Source organism: Convolutriloba macropyga, chromosome 9, assembly GCF_964194025.1.
Source record: "Convolutriloba macropyga chromosome 9, txConMacr16.3, whole genome shotgun sequence".
NCBI lineage: Eukaryota > Metazoa > Xenacoelomorpha > Acoela > Convolutidae > Convolutriloba > Convolutriloba macropyga.
The window spans coordinates 3,098,827-3,118,676 of record NC_134476.1 but is presented as its reverse complement, the minus strand read 5'-3'; the positions used below and the strand labels follow the sequence as shown (position 1 = coordinate 3,118,676).

The following is a 19,850-nucleotide window of genomic DNA, read 5'->3' as shown; positions in this document are numbered from 1 at the left end:
CCGGGAATAACTTTGGAACGTTGTCTGAGTGAAGATATGTTTTGTGCTCATCACTCAGAAATGTCTGCTTTTCATGCTGTGGAAGGGGAAAAATGAGGGAATAGATCCACTGTTTGTGCAAAATCAATGAGAGCTGACTAATTTGGGAGTTAAATCAATAAAGAAATTACATGGAATAGAATTTGCTTTGGTATACCAATTTTTTATTTGTGAGCTTAATCCCAACTGTTGATTCAGAGTGTTTGTTTGCAATACATCTGTGGGAGATTTGAACAAGACAATATGATGATGAAATAAATTTTGTTTAATATATATTGTGATGAGTCCTTTATGTCTTCCAGCTGTTGCAATTTTAACGAAATCTTTAGAGCTGGAGTCGTCAAATAATAACAGATAAATTGTTCCGTTATTCGGGAGGTATTGAACAAACTCAAAGTCAGCTCCTTCTAGACACTCAATATTTTTAACATCTTTGGAAATTAAACCACAAAGGGGGTGATAATGTTGGCAGAACTAGTAAAATTTGTCAAACTCTGTTTTAAAAGTTCCGATTCTAAACCAATTATGTATAAGATGAGATTTCCCAGATCCACTTGGAGCAACCAATAAAATAAAATTTGGTGCTTTTTTGGAAATTATCTTGTTCATAATTTAGGTGAAGTTGAAATATAACCAATTGTACCAAAAAAAATTGCAATCCAAATTGTTGTTTCTTCACACGCTGTAGCCAATGTCATTCGTAGTATAGAACAAAAAACAATCACAAGTATAACAAAAAAAATGGGACAAAAAAACAATTGGAGACCTATTACAAGTCTGTCCAAAACATTTCCGTGATTCTTTCTTGATTATTGTCATCAAAGATAAAATAATCAATATTTAATTCTTTCTCTGTATGCTCAGTCATTTAAATGCTATCATTGAGATGATAGCTGGGGAATTGCAGCATCATGTAACAATAACCTGGTCCTCCGTCTGTTGTTGTTTTAACAGCTCCAGCAGAATCATGTAAAATTGCATGTAGACAAAAAATTTTGATCTAGCTAAGAAAAAATCCAAAAGTGAGTTCCCATATCCAATTCTTCCTCCGTGAGAAAATTTTTGATCTATATCGTCCAATTCAAAATTTTGGTCCTAAAGTTTACAAGCTTGAGAAAACAGTTTTTACGTTTTTCGTTCGTAGGGACAACTGAAAATGTTGACCATAGTAACTATAGTCATTACCTCTGATTTGTTGAGTCCAAAATAAAGCAAGTTTTTTTGTAATTTTCTATTTAGGAAAGAAGAGTTGGTAGAAGATTTACTTGATTTTTGTACTCCTCTTTTTTCAAATCAATCTTTGTAGAAAAACTCTACTCAAATACGTTCCAAAGATGTCAAGAAATGGAAATTTATTGTTTGTAAGGATATGTTAAAGTTGTTCTGCGCATCCCATTATGAATTACCCTTTTAAATGCAGAAATTTGTGACTCTGCCTCTAAAATACCAAAATTAGGAAAATTTTGCGCTTCATGAACTGTATATGGATACCTTTTAAGCTCGTGATGCGTCCTGACTTGAAAAACTTTTGTTTGTCTGTGAGACTTAAGAAAATGTTTTCAGTGCATCCAATATCCCAACTCTTTATAAGAGTAAGAAAATTTCAAATGATGAAATGTTTACTGAAAAGACAAATACATATAAAAACTAAATGTTCATCATCCAATCTATAAAAACACATTATAATATTGCGCAGCAGTTGTTATCGAAATTTACATTGTTCAATATAGGAGAAATCTTTAAGAGTTCGAATCAGTTCCTTGAATTCTTCCGTTTTATAGCTGATATAAGTCACTTGCTTGAAGTTATTGCTCTCTTTGCGACAAAAAAGTTGTATCTGGACATGAACTGAACCTGGCTTGTCTTGAACGTACTGTATAAAGGTAACGTAGAGAATTCTGTTTTTTCAATTGCTGATCTCTCTTGCAGAGCAACCTCTTTTTTGGGTTCTTCTCAAATTGAGCTGGATTTTCTCGCTTTTCCCAGTCTTCATTTAGCAGATCTTTTTTAAGGAGACGAAATTTCTTGAACTCGTAATATCCAATTCTCATTTGTTGATACTTTTCAAATGCTCCACATTTATGTTTTTAAGAACTTGAAAAGTTGGTTCAGAGTAATTTTCTCCATTTCTAAATATTTGGGGCACAGTATATCTCCCAAATCTGTTTGGATGAGAAACAGAGTCTATATAAAAAATGGGACAGAATCAGAACCCAATTTGGGTTGTGAATCTGTAACATTGATGGAGCGCTCGAGTAAAAAAGAGATACTTTGGAGAGAGACATTTACGTAAGTTGAGTAAGCTGCGAAAAGTTGATTGAATGATTTGTATGAAACTTCAAGTCCTTCTACAACACAGAATTTCCGTTTAGGCTAATGACATCATTGTTTTCAGACAATTTCCTAAAAATGAAGACAAAAAAATATCTGTTTATACTTTCTCATTAAAAGGATATCTAATCAGAGATTTTTAACAAAGAAAACTTTTGAATCATTATAGAAAAAGAGTCTTTGTGTATAGCACGACTCTGTTGCATTAGAGAGAAGTAGTGACGAAATTATTTTGAACACGTGAAACATCGAAGTTTCATAATCCGCTGTTTCTTGAATTGTTTCATAGTTCAAATGAGATCCTAAATTACACATGACAATTTCATTGATTTCTATATTTGGATTTTAAATTCGTTTATAATAAATAATTTGATTTCCTTATTTAGAATTTGGGTTCATTTATAGTAAATAAGTTAAATTCTTTATTTGCAACTTGTGTTCTAAGGAAATTGATTTCCTTATTTGAACATGCTAAATAAATTTACAGGATGGCAGCAGTGCCAGGTTTTACCACTTTTCTACGAATAACTTTGTGAAAAGGAATCGTTTATATCTGTATTTGTCAAAGATTATAGACCATATATTATTTCAAGTGAATATGTTGTTACTTCACACAACAGCTTCTGTCCCCTGAAAACTTGTCGATATCCCGTTGTTCTCATTTCTTCTTCCACCGAAGACTTGCTTCAAAAACTGGAAGATCCCTCCTTTTTATATCGGACGGTCGATTGTTTAGATACATTATATAAACATAAATTTTTGGCAATATTTTGGAAGAATCAGGGCTTGTCTTTACTCAGTTAGACAAAGCAGTACAACACAACTATGAGAACAAATTTGTTGAGAAGCTATCTAATGTGTCCAAAACAAAAAATTTGAGTATAAAGAAGTTCGAGAGACATCTACTGCCAGCTGAACAAAAAAATGTAAGCACAATGAGAGTGAATTGATAAATATTGTTTACTGTTTGTTAGACGGACATGGCTTAATTGATAAACCTCTGCTATATCTTGAAATTAGAAAGTAAGAATTTTGTAATTGCATCACAATTATTTACATAGTATCAGTTTAATTTTTTGGTTAAAAAATCAAAAAATTCAACTTCTCCTTTTCTTACAAACTTTTTCTTAAATATTTAGATTGATACCTCTAATCTGTTACATGTCAGGTTTTGTAACAAATTATTCTTCTAAAATTCGAGTTTTCTCACGAAAGTTTCTGATAATTGTTGGGTTTTGGAACAATTTATTTTAATAAAAGTAGAGTTTTCTCAACAATTTTTTGTTAAATGTCGAGTTTTCGTTGAATTTTTTTCTTTGAATATCGAAAAATGAACTCCAATTGGATACAAGAAAGCGCAAACTTTTTCCTGATTTTCATCAGTTTACGGAAAAATTTAACGCAAAAAAAAGAAATTTTAGTTTTCAAATTGACAAGTTTTCATTTACTAAAACAACTTAATAATCGAGTTTTCATTAAGGTTTTTTTTCTTAGAAATCAAAATTCTGCTCAGTTTTTTTCCTAAATATCAAATTTCTGATCAAGTATTTTTGTTATATGTCAAATTTTGATGATGCTCTTTCCGTTAAACATCAACTTTTGTAACAAATTTTGAGCTCAAATAAGAAAGATTATTTTTTAAAGAATGTTTAATTACATCACCAGGAAAATGTATAAATCAACCTACAACTTTTCAGTTAAGATCGAGTACAAATGGATCTGAAAAATCTTAAAACATCAAATCTCTTCAAACCGAGTTCTCACAACATACTCTGGCAAGTTTTGATTCACATTCCTAATAGTTCTAAAACGTTCAAATGTTGCTGGAAAATCAGCTGGTTGAACGCAGGTTGGAGTTGCTGAATTTTCATCAGTCAGCAAAATTGGATTGTGGGCTGTTTCATCCTCTTTTGGAGGTGTTGTCACCGATAAAGTAGTCGAAATATCAGTAGAACCGTACTGCTGTGCCGGATCAAAGTTCTGTTGATCATTTGCTGACCATGTGCTAGTATCAATAAATAGCTCGCTCCCATCGACACCTGACACCTTTTGAAGCAAATTCCCTGACACCTCCTGTGAACTCAAAACTTGATTTGCATCCGGGCTAGAGAACCAAGAGTTAGGAATTTGGCGTTCTTTCCAAGGAGAAGTATATTGAAAGTTGCCAGCAACGTAGTTCGGTGGAAACTCTGTTCCAACAACGTGAGGAAAATTGTGTCCACTAATAACGGCAATTTGGTGTCCCAACGCTTGAGTTCCAAGCTGATTCTCCGTAATTGGAACCTGACGCTGATGATAGGTGTCAAACTGTTGTCACTGGTGTTCAATAAAACGCCACACGGTGATAGGTAAAGGGATTACAGCCTCATATAAACCGTTTGATAATACTCTAATACTTATCCGAGCAGTCTCCTAAGTGAACGAAAATGAGTGAAGAAGACTGTTGTTTTGCAGAGTTAACTCCATTTTTTTCAGATGAAATGATAGATGAGGATTCTTCAGAAACAAAAGCAATTTGTAAATGAACGTGTAAGGTAGAAAACAACAAATTTCGCTTTTTAGTAGCAAGAAGAATCTCTAAGTTAAAAGTGAAACAGATAAAAGTTAGAACTGAAGTAAGCTCTGTAGATAAGAATAATGTGAATGTAGGAACTCAATTGCAGGATTAAGTTTTGATGAATAGTTAGCAGGATGATGAGAAGCAGAGGTGAAATTAATTTTGAGGAAATGAAAGAGATTGAAAATGTATAACTATGTCGCTCCTATTTATAGTAAATTCCGTCCAGGACAAAGTAACCATAGAAGAAATCACTTTGCAGAAGAATCGAAGTTAGTAACCAAAACAGGAAATGGAAGGTTTGTATCGTAACCAAATACGGAAGAATTTGTTATAAAAGTGATGCTTGTATACGAAACAGGACTTTCAATGCGTGAATAGAAGCCAAATATGATTTTTGACTATTACATGTAACATATGATATGATTACTTGTTTACTAAATATTGATAGCTGAGTGGGAACGAATTGACATATTATACCAAAAAGGTCAAGTTCTCATAAATTTGTTCAACTTCGTTGAATCTTCAGTCAATCTCAGAAGGTGTTCCATATTTGGAACAGAATTTTTGTATATATATTTTCGGGAGCCGAATCACAAATCGAATTCTTACACCTTGAGAACTGTAACCTGTATAATAATGGAAGAACAACGCGCTTTGTACACACGCAGTGAATGCGATGGGATCGGGAATTGGACTACTGTTCGCTTGTGCTAGATTTTTGTACTGTTCTGATATTTTTGGAAGAGAATTCAAAATAAAAAAAATTTGTACTTGTTAACATGTAGCTCTGGCGATAAATCAAATGATTGTTTCGCTTTACAATCATCATATTTGAGTTTTTTCAATGGAAAATGTTGCATATTCAAATCCTTTACTAAATCCGATTATTCTGTTATTCTGAACTTAAATTTCCGAGAATTTGTGCAAAAAGTTGGAATCAACATCAATCTCGTCAACTTTGTAAGCACCGGCCATTCTTTCTTTCCTTTTGCATTTTTTTCCAACAACTGGAAAAATTTTGATCAATAATTTTCACAAATGAGCAAAGTTTCGTTTCACGTGAAACTCTATTTATGTAAAAGAACGTTCAAATTAAGAAACAGTTATTTAAAGTAAAAACATTAATCTTCAGAATATTTTCTTTAACGCGGGATTTTGATTGGTTGAGAGCTTCTAAGACAAAAACGTTATTTTGTAAAGTAAATTTTTGTTCCGGAAGAATAGATGAAAATTTGTTTTTGAAAAATCTTTAACATTGTTGTAAGAGCACATTCATGGGCTAATTCACTTTTCATTACAACCAGTTTTGTTTGCAAGCACCGAATTCTGTCAATTAAGGATAGACACAAATTTGAATCGCAGCGTTTGTAAAAATTGGAACAATTTATATGAATATGTTGTGAGTCTGTTCTTGGATTATATCTGGATGAAATAGGAAAATTTATTTAAAATGTAACAGAAATGATAAAGAAGATATATGAGAATGATTTGAGATTTTTGAATTCACGCATTTAAAGTGAATGTTCTTAAATAATTCAGGTATTTGTAAATGGAAGAATCTAATTGGTTTATTCGTTAGGTTCTAGGATGTTTGATTATGACAAGCTTCTTAAAATGGAAATTACAAATTTCCTTATATGGAATGATGCGTTATAGCTGCGTTCCCTAATTGCATAAAAATAATTTTTTTCTTTCTCCCTTGGTTGTTTTTACAATTAGTTGCTCGTCACAATACCCAAATTTCTTTCATTTTTTACCAAGACAATGCCTGCTCCCGATGGAAATCTCCCAGTGAAATGCAGAAATTGCAACAATAAGGTGGTGAAGAACAACATGGCAAGACACAAGCAGTCTTGTGATAAAGGGATTTTATTTTGCCCAAAATCTCCACATTTATGCACAAAGAAGGAAGAAGACTTGAATTACCATATTGCTAAGCCTCACGCTCCTAAAGATACAAAGCCAAGTACTATATGTACTGTGTGCTTGAAAGAGTTTCTGACTTTCTCTTCTCTTCAACAACACAACAGAAGAAAGCATGGAACTTCAACAAAAATTGGAGCAATGAGTGACAATTTTAAAGAAGTTCTAGAATCAGAGGAACTGGAAAAGGATAACGAGCAGCGGCAACCAGAACTTAGTGCTTGTCAGCACCTTTTTGACGATACCGAGATTAAAAATTGAAGACATCAAGTGTTCTACTTCAAGCTATCCCAGCTCAATCCTCATGAAATTAATAAAAAATTGAAAAAAAGTATTCGAAACAACTCAACTGTGCAGCCAAAGTCAACTTGGCTCTAGATATTATATTAATAAATGTGGATAAGGACAAGTATTGATACTCTTCCGCTCACGAGAACAACACTCTCTTCGATAAATCTCATCTACTCTGTTCCAAAGGAGACCTAGTCTCTCTTTAGAACAGTATTGAAAAGATGGATTTAGTGGACACGTGTGCTCACGAGCGGGAGAATACAAAAATGGCAATTTGATCTGACTACAAATAAAACAACATTTTGCGCTCTCCTAAAATCATTTCAATGGGATATATCGATGCTGTTCTTCCTGAACAGTTACTCAGACGATTAGATGAGAATTTTCTTGTATCGAATGGCTACGGCGAGACTTAAAAAGATTATCCTTGCTTTTTCTGAGTTATAGCTGTTCAGTTATATGGATCATCGGAGCTTGAGACCAATGCAAAAAATTTGTTAGTGCGTTCTTCCACGAATCTGGACATGACGCAATCAACTTCAGAGATGTATCGATTGATCATCTTGTATTAGTTGAAAATGTGTTAAAGCCCAATTTTTTTATATACGGTATTGACATTATAGATGGAGATTTTGTTGAAGAATTTGCAAGGAGACGTGTTGAAACGTATGAGAAAAACATTAATTTATTACGTTACAACAACCACATATGCTATGTGGATGATATTAACACATTCCTTAAGCGATTCCAATTTCCAAGTTGTGATACGTTCATTCAGAAAGCAGGAGATTTCAACCGCCGCGTTAAAACGTGTAAAGATAGAGTCCAACATATTTACCCAAAGAGTGTGTATACATTGCGTGAGACCTTAATTGATAAGCTTGTAACATTTGGAAATCTTATAACGATGATCAAAAATTATACAAAAATTTGGCTATTTTTGACATTGAATCGATATGTATAGCCTCCGAGCAATTAAAAGATACAAACGCAACCACTTGTACTGGAAAGCTCGAACCAATCATTGTCAATATTTCCTCCATTTCAATTGATTAAATTGTCTTCCTGTGTGATAAAGATCCAAAAATTCTCATTATATCTTTTGTTAAAGCTATTTAAGCAAACAAAAGTAAAACTGAAATGCGGACAAAGTTTTCCTCTATTGAAACGATAATCAGAGCCCGAGTTAACGCAATTTGCAAAAATTTTAAAAAAAGAAAGGATCAAAACGCCTCAACATTTGAGTGTGTAGGTGAACGTACCGAGTAAGATGATGAAGCTGATATATCTACGCAATTTCTCCAAATGCAGAAAAACCAGTTCTTGGACTTTGAGCTTCTCTACACTTTGAGCTTAGCGACACTTTGAGCGTTATGTGAAAACTTTAACTGTGTTCGGATTCAATAGTGGAAAATATGATTAAAATCTCATTAAGTCCTATCTCCTACCCTATCTTATTCATGAGCGCAACATTCAACCTACTGTTATTAAAAAAGGCAAATGATTTTGTTTCTCTTGAACTTGATGATTGACAATTTCTCGATATCCTCAACTTTCTCGGTGGAGCTGCCTCACTTGATTTTTTCCTTATAGTATGCAAGACAAATGAGACCAAAGGATTTTTCCCCTATGAGTGGTCTGACTCTCCCGAAAAGCTCGATGCAACTTTTCTCCCTCCTTACGACTGTTTATTTAGCAAACTGAGAAATTGTAATCCACTGGAGAACAAAATTACCCATTTCACTGAATTGCTTAACAACGGATTTTCTCAACAAGAGTCATTAAAAAATTTGAGGTTGAAAAATGTTCTTCCATCTCGAACTGACAATTACAATTACCTGAAAGTGGTCTGGGTGCAAGAAAAATTGGCTACATTCAGAGATTTTGTCAAGTGGTACAACAACAATGATTTTGTTCCAACACTGGATGCAATGCAAAAAATGATGGATATTTATTACAACAAAGGTATCGACATGTTGAAACTCGGAGGTACACTTGCAAACTTGGCTAATATCTGTCTTAAAAACCACAATTTTTTTCCATTTGTTGAAGCTGACAAGGATTTACTAGACAAAATACGTGAGGATTTGACTGGTGGTCCATCTATTGTTTGTACCAGAAAAGAGTAGTTGATCAGACCTTCAAACGAGACTCTGAGAATCTTTGCAAGTCTCTCGTAGATCAGGGCTACGATCTAACACACCGATCTCAAACATTTGAGAATATGGGTATGTCATATCTTCGATCACAACGTCCCGAATGTAAAATTGGGAGCCACTGCACAACCGGAAAACAGAAGAAAATTGATTGTTTTAGCGAAGAAGGATTTCGCGCATATTGTAATACGGTTTTCGAAGCCATGGGCTGTTATTTTCTTTTCTGTCCCTGTCAAAAAGCTAAAGCAAGTCTCTCGGAAGATGGAACACACAGAGGCATAAGAAAAAGAGAACATGAAGAATTGAGAAGAGATTACTTGAAAAGTAAAGGATATAATATTGTTGAACTCAGGGAGTGTAAATGATGGGAATGTGTTAGAGAGGAAATAAATGTCAGAAATCACGCGGGAAAGAACTTTCCTTCCAAACTACCTTTGAAGCAAGAGTCTCTACTAGCTAAAATAAAAGACGGAGAGTTATTTGGTTACAATGTGATTTGGAAGTCCCGCAGGCTTGAAGTACAAGTTTTCAAATTTCCTTCATTTTTTTGAAAATTCAACGTTAATTGAGCTGATATTGGGGATTACTAGAGAGATTACACTGTTGAAAACAACCTACTCAAGCAACCTCAGGAAATACACATTTCAAGTTTCAATCTGGAAAAAGGAACAATTATTATTCCACTACTAAATTTGTACCTCAGTCTCGGTCTTGAATGTACAAGAATTTTTAGATTTGTACAATACATACCGAGAAAAAGTTTCACCACCTTTGTACAGTCAGTGGTAGACGCTAGAAGAGGTGGAGATGAAAATTCGGATTCAAGCGTTGTTGCTGAGACTATGAAATTATTGAGTAATAGCTCTTACGGTTATCAGAATATGGATAGAAGCAAAATTACAGAGACCAAAAAATTGAACGATGAGAAGACGCCTAAAGCAATCAATGGGAAAATGTTTAAGCGGTTCAACAATGTCTCAAAAGAGCATACGAAATTGAGCTAACAAAATCAAAAATTGAACACCGCGAACCTATAATAGTTGGATTCTTCATACTTCAGTACGCTAAACTACGTATGTTGGCGCTCTACTATAACTTCTTTGACAGATTCTGCAATGTAGAAAAATTCGAGGAGTTAAAGATGGATGCAGATTCTGTCAACCTGCTAAAATACAAGATTGTGAAGCATTGAGACAGCAGGACCTTATTGACTTTTTCCAAGAAGATGCTATTCAAATTATCTTCACTAAAACGTGTTCTTCTAAGCATTAGACGCATGATAAACGGGAACCACGCCTTTTCGAGGAAGAAATCAAATGTACAGAAAAGATTTGTCCTTGTGGCAAAACTTTTTTTTGCTATGATTCACAGTCTGACAAATACAAGTTTAGTAGTAAAGGTCTCAAGAAAAGAACACTAGAAGAGAACGGACACCGACCAATGGAGAAATATCGACGAGTGATGGACGAAATTATCAATCTTACTTCAATAAATAGAGGGTTCAGAACAATAAACCATTGTGTATTGTGTTAATACGTATGCACAGACAAAGAAGGGACTGCCCTATTTCTACCCTAAGCGCATTGTTCAGTCTGACAGTATTCATAAAGCAGCACTCAACATATAACTAAATTCGTTTTACTATATCACAGTTCTTTAATATTCACTCTTGCATTTATACTGTGTCTGTAATACTATCTTATACATTGCATTTATAATGTGTCTTATACTATTGTAATTCAATTTTTCTATCATTTTTCAAATTAATGAGCACGCAAAAGACAATTGGTACACAATTTATTCAAACAATTAGTGGAACAATCTTTGCAATTGAACGCAAAACTTTATAACCAAAATTCAACATGTCACATAATAACCCCTCAGATAATTAGGTTAATTGAAAACCCACGCCAATTAATTTCACAATCTAATATGACTTAAGATTTGCAAACAAAAATTTAACATGTCACATAACTACCCCTCAGATTACTAGGGTAAATGAAAACCCCCGCCAATTAATTTCACAATTTAATATGACCTAAATTTGCAAGCAAAAATTCAACTATTCAAATAATCACTCCTCAGATAATCAGGCTAATTAATAACCCACACCGATTAAATTTTCTGTTGCTCTCAAATAAACACTTTATAATTACACAAAAATTATTTTTAACTCCACAAAATTTCAGCCAATCGGAATCGTCCCCCAATATACCCCCACATTTGCAACGACTATGCTACTAGTATATGTGCATGTACAAATACATGCATAAAACCTATACCCTTTTTTAATACATGGTGGCGGCTATAATTAATCTAAATACATATGGGCGGCTATAACTAATCTTAATAGATGTCGGCTTCTATAACTAATCTCAATACATTGCGGCGGCTATAACTAATCTTAAGACATGGAGATTCTATTTCTAATCTTTTTACATGTAGTCTGTACTTTATTCTAATACATGCAATTTTTACCCTATCTTAATACATAAGAGAGGGCCATCACTCCTGGAACGCCGCAATAGCCTATCCTAATACATGCTGTCGTCCACCCACCGGGAAGGATGGCTCTGTATATTACTACTGGAAGTTACCCTCCTATTTTTAAAAATTTCAACGTTAGTCGAGCTGATATTGGGGATTACATGAGAGATTACGCTGTTGAAAACAACTTACTGAAGCAACCTCAGCGAATACTAATTTCAAATTTCATTATGAAAAATGGAATAATTATAACTCCGCTACTAAATTTATACATCAGTCTTGGTCTGGAATTTACAAGAATTTATAGATTTGTACAGTACACGCCGAGAAAAAGTATCAACACCTTTGTACAGTCAGTGGTAGACGCTAGAAGAGGTGGAGATAAAAATCCTGATTCCAGCGTTGTTGCTGAGACTATGAAATATTTGGGTAATAGCTCTTACGGTTATCAGATTATGGACAGAAGCAAAATTCCAGAGACCAAATATTTGAACGATGAGAAGACGCACAAAGCAATCATTGGGAAAAGGTTTAAGTGGTTCAACAATGTCTCAGAAGAACTTTATAAAGTTGAGCTAGCAAAATCAAAGTTTGAATACAGCGAACCTATAATAGTTGGATTCTTCATACTTCAGTAAGCTAAACTACGTATCTTGGAACTCTACTATAACTTCTTTGACAGATTTCGCGATGTGGATAAATTCGAGGAGTTAAAAATGGATACAGATTCTCTCTATTTAGCTACAGCTCATGAGAATTTGTATGATTGTTTTCAAGCTGCTAAAAAACAAGAATGGGAAGCATTGAGACAGCAGGACTGTAATGACTCTTTCCAAGCAGATGCTACTTAAAATTTTTTCCCTAGAACGTGTTGTTCTAACCATAAGAAGCATGATCAACGGGAACAAGTCCTTTTCAAGGAAGCCTGACTTTCGCCTGACTTCCGAAATTTTTGTCCAAAACGTTTTGAATTTGGCAGCAATCTTAAGGCTTCTTTGAGTTGATTGAATTTGATTGATTGAATAGAACTTCTTAGACAAAATTCTGCCTCGTAGTTTCCAGAGATGGGAAAAAACAAGAGGATCTAATTATTAAAATTACACAAGAAGAAAAGGGTTCCCAAGGTGAAGTTATAAATTAGGATTATTTGTGGTCAATAAAAAAGTTTAAAATAGTTACAATAACTATAGATAATTTTCTTCCTAAGCATTGTCATCATATTTTTTCTTCAATGCAAACAGTAGTACTCTTCAATGTTTAACCTAGAAAACTCTTTTCAATTGTGTAAGAAAGTAATTATGTCTTCTCCTTATTTCTTCATTCTAATAAAATTAAAACTAATTTCAATGTTTTAATGTAATTTAAAAACACATTCTGCTGTCCTATCAGTGATGGAAAGCAACAAACATATTCCATTGAATAATGAAAAAGAAAAAACACCAAAAATGCTCAGCAAAGTATGTCTCGTTGCCACTTATGATCTTTTGTTTCATGAATAATTTCAATCTGGCAATAGAAATTCAAAAAGGGCAAAAAATTCTAACTATATACCAATTGACCGAAGAAGCTGTTTAGACATAAGTATAGACAAAACGTTTTTGTCGCACTTCTATTTGACCTAATAAAGCAGTCCTTTGATGTCTAAATACAAACAAGCTTAAACGTCACAATCCAACGAAACTCATACGCTTTTTTTATTGATCACATGTAATCCTCATCCCGAATAATAGTGATTTCGATTCAAAAGATATTAGAAGTTTTTTCATTTTGTTAACAGCTTGAAGATCCCAATTTAGAGATCTAAATTTTATGTCAAATAAAAACTTTAGTTGAAAGTTTGGTATCAAAAAAACTTTTGTAGCTACAACATGACTTCTAAGAGTTCATTCTCTTAGTTCACAGATTTTCCTGAGAAAAATATTTCCAAAAAAATGCTGCTAAACGCTTGCAAAAAATTATAACCCAAAAACATTTTGCCATTGAAAAATAAATAAAAAAACATTAATCAAAAAATGCTCAGCAAACAGCTTTAGAATTGTGGTAGAAATTCATCCACTCTGGTTTAATAATTTTTTTTGTCAATCTGAATTGAAACTTTTACCTATACGTCAATAGATCATAGAAATTGTTCAGAGATAATTATAGATAACATGTTCCAGTCGCATTTTCTTTTGACCCGATAGAGCAGTTCTATGATGTCCGCTCACAAACGAGCATAAAAATGGCAATCCAACTAAATTCATACGCTTTGCACTTTTAATCTCATGTAATTCTCATGCGGAATAATTGTGAATTCGGTCCAAAAGATATAGGCTTATTCCTGTTTCGTTAGGAGCTTGAAGAACCCGTTTTAGAGCCTCAAATTTACCGTCAATTTAAAAGTTTATTTTCTAAACTTGATATTAGAAAAACGAACGCAGCTACAACCTGACTTCTATGAAATTTTTCTCCTAGTTCACTAATTTGCCTGAAAAAAATATTTCCGAAAAATATGCTGTTTGACACTTGCGAAAAAAACGTGTTCTAACCCAGTTTATCGAGTTCTGATACGCCTTGATAAGAAAGATACTTAACTCACGGATAATCTTGCTAAGATATTGCCATGTTAAATGGGAAGTTATTATGAAAAAAATGCACGAACTTACACGTTATTTGCACTGCTGTCAAGAAACAAAATCTTGGCATGATTTTTAAAGAATGCTTTTTCTTATCCAACTTGCTTCAAAGAAAATTTGTCAAGATTTATCAAGATTTTAATAGGTTACTCCAAGAAATTTTCTTAACTTGTCTTGATATGATCAGGTTGAGATCTAACCAAAGTGCTTCAAACAATTTTGCTTAACAAGATCTCAGGAAGGTGATTCAAAATTTTGCAAGAGTTGTCAAGATAATGCATGACATGGCAAGTGTAAAAAGTTTTGTTTTGTAGATTGAAAATCCTTACTACAATCCCTCATTGACCAACATTTTTTATCTATTTCAAAACAAATTTAATTTTAAACTAATGTATTTGAACAACGTTTAGAAATGCTAAATTATTTGGCTACTATTTACTGCTCACTTTTTTGTGGGAATGGGAATTTAGAATTGCAAAAAAAAGATTTTCATAAAGCAGTGAGTATTAGTCAGAACTTTCCAGCAACATGACCACCCGGGTTGACCACCAAACACTTGCCAACCTTACACGCCATATATGGATTTTTGGATTTTACTAAACATATGAAGATCATTCGAAATTTTTGAGTTTCGCTGACAAACAGTCTAAAGAGCCACCTGCAGTTCGAATACAATGTTTCTGCGCATGAAATTTCAATTTTCTGTAATTTAGTTTTATGGTGCCGTATTTACTATAAAAGGCCATTCAATAAATGCATGGACTGTTTCGCGGTTACAAATTTTTCATTAAAAAAGCTGTAATATTAAATGCCCCCATTTTAAAAAAAAAAAAGGTTGTTATATTAGAGCTGTTTTTTTCAGTTATTTTTCAAATCACTTCCGAGGCCAATGATTGAATTCATTGATCGTCGAAAAAACATAGATTTCTTTTTATGGCATCCTACTGGTCCTAAGTCACGCTGGTCCAACCAGTCGTGAATCTTCAATTAATTTGGTGAGGATAAGTTGTTTGGAAGAAAACTTTGAATTGTGGTTGAAATTTCAATTTTTGCCCCACATAACGCTGAAACTAATAGTCGCATTATTTTTTTAATGTTTGCTCTTTGTGGTTTTTTGGTGCAAAACGCAAACATGCTGGTCCAGCCAAATATGAATCTGCAAAAGAATTGGTCAGAAAATGAGTTTTGGATGAAAAATTTGTGCTGGAAGTTTTGACATTTTGATTTCTATTTTTTGAGATGCAGTTTATATAAGATAGTCTGGTTTTTCTGAGTTTTTAGTAGTTCTTTGGTTTGCACCATCTGTATTCAGTCTTATTTGAGCCTAGATTCGGTCAAAACTGTAAAATTACCTGAAAAATTGAAACTTCTCCTTCTCTCTCAATAAAAATATCTTCTCTAAAAGTCTTCTATTTCTCGAGATGTAGGAGATATGAGGTATGTCTGTAGGTCCGGAAACGGAGCATATATGGTTTTTAACTAATCACAAAACGTATCAGGTATGATATCTTCTTAACCATAAAATGGACCATAAATGTGACCCATAAATTATAGGGTTCTCCATAAAAAGGAAAAAAATTAACAGAGGCTCGCTTATCATAAAACGAGCAACTTGTGAATCATAGCAAGATCATAGATCGAAAACAATTCATGACTTTTATGGGCCATATATGGTCCGTTTAATGGTAAGTAATTTACCATACATAGTTCGTTTTATTGTACGTAAGTCGGGTTAACGAGGGCAAATGACCTTCTCGTCGCCTTTTTTCAGATAAATGCAACGTGGTGACATTTTGACTGATTTTAAACTTTTTCGAAACTTCACACTGAAACATCTGTTCTGCTTAGAGTCTTTTTTCTTTGAAAATTTCGACGCATAGTAAATATACGCGTTCTCCGCGAAAATATGAAATGACATGTAAAAATGTAGATGCATGATGGACTGTTTGGAGAATTGATATGGCTTAAGTCATAATTATTATATTCTGCTAAATAATTGGTAGTTAAGACTTCTAAGTCTCTAATTGGGCAATTTATTGGGAAATAAGAATTCCTTGTCTCTGATTGGGCAGTTAGTTTTAGTGGACTGTGGAGTGCACAAGAACACTTTTCATAATAATAATAATAATAATAATGAATTTAACTAAACTTGGTTGCACCAAGCTTAGTACGTCCCTAACAGGGCTTGAATTTGGTTTCCCTCAAACACTGTCCATCCATTTGGGTACAATTTTCTAATTAAAATTTTTCTTATTAGCTAAATGAAATAGATATTCTTTGACTTCTTTTTTGAATTTGTGAGGACTTGAATATGGGTTATAGTTGGGAAAATCACGCGCCAGTGACATCGAATTGTTGAAGTTTGTAACTCGTTGGAAAAAATTTGATCGGCAACGCTGGCGATTACATTCGTTTGAGTATAAAAATATTTTCTCGTTTGATCGTGTTTTCGGATGTCCATTCCTTATTTGCCAAAATTGCTCTGCCTCAAGTGGAAGTTTTCTTGTCAAAATTCTGTTCAAAACTACGAGATCTAAAAAGACAAGTTGATATGTGATCGGAAGTAAATTTACTGATCGAAGACAATCATTGTATTCTTTATCAGTAAAATGACTGTTTGATTGTATCCATTTTAAACTTTTTCTCTGAAGCCTTTCCGTTTGCCTGACGATAGTTTTACTGGCATACCAAACATTTGATCCATAAAACAAGATTGATATTATGTAAAATTTGATTAGGTTGCATTTAACTGACAATTTTGTTTCACTTGGAATTGATCTCTTTAGATAAGCAAGCTTCTGATTGTCTTTTCGTAGAACAAAACTTAAATGATAATCCCATGACAAATTTTCGGAAAAATATATGCCCAGGTCTTTGAAGTGTATTTCCTGTGAGATGTTTCTATGGCTGTGAAGACGCAAAATTTGCTTGTTTTGATTTTTACGTAAGGAAAATTGCATGTTTTTAAATTTATCGAAATTGAAGTTTAACCGATTCTCCTTGCTCCACACAATAGCATTTTCAATGTCTTTTTCCAGCTGCATTTTATTGTCTACAGTGCTGACGATTTTTGTGTCGTCCGCGTATAAAAAGCACTCATTGACAATTATTTCGGGTAGGTCATTTATATAAACGGAAAAAAGAAACACAGTGAAAATTGACCCCTGAGGCCCACCGCTGGTGATCGGTCGAAAGTCCGATTTTCCGCAAGATATTACAGCTCTCTGTTGTTGATCTGTTAAATATGACGCAAAAATCCTCAAGAAAGCACTATCAAAACCCATTCGACATAATTTTACAAGTATGATGTTATAATTGATGGTGTCAAAGGCTTTTGCTATGTCTAGATACACTGTCATTGGCATTTTGTTGGCTTCAAGTAACTCATACAACCTGTTGCAGTAGACAAGCAATTGAGTGATGATTGAACGATTTTCCCTAAAACCATGTTGCTCTACGCAAAGCTTTTGTTGCAGAAAGATTGAGAACTGTTTATACACCAAACGCTCAAATAGTAGTGACAAGGAGCTAAGCATGGCAATCGGTCGGTAGTTTTTGATATCTATTTTGCTACCACTTTTGAAATGGGGTCGTACATGCACTTTTTCCACAAACTGGGAAACTCACATTTGCTAACACAGCAACTGAAGATAAACAAAAGTTGATTCGAATTGTACGGTAAAGCAGATTTCAGAAATTCTGGGCTGATTCCATCAGAAGAGTTAGCACCACTACGTATGTTTTTGACTTCCGCGCTCATAGCCGCTTTGCTAAACTGAATGTCATCAAGAAATCTTTCTGGACTTTGATTAAATGGAATAACAACTTCAGTATCGTCTTGAACAAAAACAGAAGCGAAATAATTGTTAAAACAATCTGCAATGCTCTTGTACCCAAAGACTTCTTTTTCCATGTACCCCATTTTCTCTGGAAGAGCTGGTTGTTTTGTTATTTGTCTCATCAATTTATATGCATCGTTTGTTGACCAGACCTTGCTTTTTTCAACGAAATTTTTCTTTTCATTATTTAGAGAAATGGATAATTCTCCTCTAAGTCGTGAAATTTTCTCTGCGTTTTGTGTATTTTTCAAAGCTGTTCTGAGTTTATTTTCTCAGATTGTCAGTTATTCAATTCAGCTATCTCTTTTGTCTATTCCCTAGTTTAAACTTAATGTCAAATTTGCAATTATTTATAAAGAAGTTTGCAAACTTTGTAAAATAATGCATCAATTTTACAAATATTTGCAAAGAAGTCTGAATATTTGTGTCCCTTATCGTAATTAGTTGGCGGTGTAGGGTGATTTTACCAAACATAGCGTTTACAAGGTGTTCTTTAAACATTTTTCAATAGGATTCAACAATCTCCGATAAATGGTTAGGAAAATAACCCACATTGCTAAATTAAGCAGAGCTCGACCGGAACGAACTCGGTAGATCGTTTGCAAATTTTTGCAAACTTAATATTATTTTGCAACTTTTTGCATATTTGACCTTGTGAAGAGATAATTTGCAACTTATTGCAAATTGGGCATTAGTTTCGAACTAGGGTTGTTAGTTGTGTGTTGTAGATGGATGGAGGAAAAAAGCTTATGACGAATTCATCAAAACAGAAGGGTATCATTCAAACAAGTGCCGTCCAACTTATGGCATGCTGAAGAGAGAATACCCTGATAGTCACTGGAGTGTGTTTGTAATTCTACAGAGGATCAGAAATGGCATAAGAGACGATGAGTACAGTGTAATGAGTAATGGAGGGGGTGAGGCTATTGAGAGAGGGTGGGAGGAAGAGGCTAAATGGAGAGATTTAGTTGGAAAAGACCGTCGCTGGACTCTGTACATTTGGAGGGCACTCAAGTCACACTACGGCAGTACGTTGAGAAGAGGAACATATGAAGAGGAGAAAAAAGTGTACGAGATCATTGATAGACTGAAAGAGAAAGAGGACAGAGAATTGCAGTCATTCTCAGATGAAGAGAAGAAAAATTTTAAGTGGAGTTGCGAGAGATTAAGAGTTGAATTGATACAACAGATGAACCACACACCACAACTCAACAATTGGAAACATATACTTGTATCTGTTTATGCATTTTGTTATTCCCCACAGCTTTATTCAGTCTTTTTTTCTTTTTCTGGTATTTATGTTTATATATGTTTCCAATCATGAACCCCCGGGCAGAGGTGTCACCGCCATTCAAAACCCCGCTTGAAGTGTTTAGCATGAGGAACACCTAATTTGCTCTACACATAGCATCACAGTTGGCATAATTCAAATTTTATTCACAAGACTTATTTCACAAATAGAGGCAACAATTGAAATTTTGCAGAGCTCCATTTTAAAACAACCAACTCGTGTTTGAATATCTATAAACAGTTTTGATATTTCCTGGTTCAACTTCCATGAGGAAACGTGACTTTTCCCTGGAAGTGCAACTGATAAACTGAAACCCAT

At 33.9% G+C, this 19,850-nt stretch overlaps 1 protein-coding gene across 1 annotated transcript in view; it reads left to right on the top strand.

The window, feature by feature from the left end:
• LOC142345937 (uncharacterized) overlaps positions 1-19,597 on the top strand; it is a 31,534-nt gene extending 11,937 nt beyond the window's left edge. The window contains exon 4 of the mRNA XM_075398403.1: positions 18,970-19,597. Coding sequence (XP_075254518.1) covers positions 18,970-19,565 — 596 coding nt within the window. The 3' untranslated portion in view covers positions 19,566-19,597. The remainder of the gene's footprint in view (positions 1-18,969) is intronic.
• Positions 19,598-19,850: the final 253 nt, after the last annotated feature.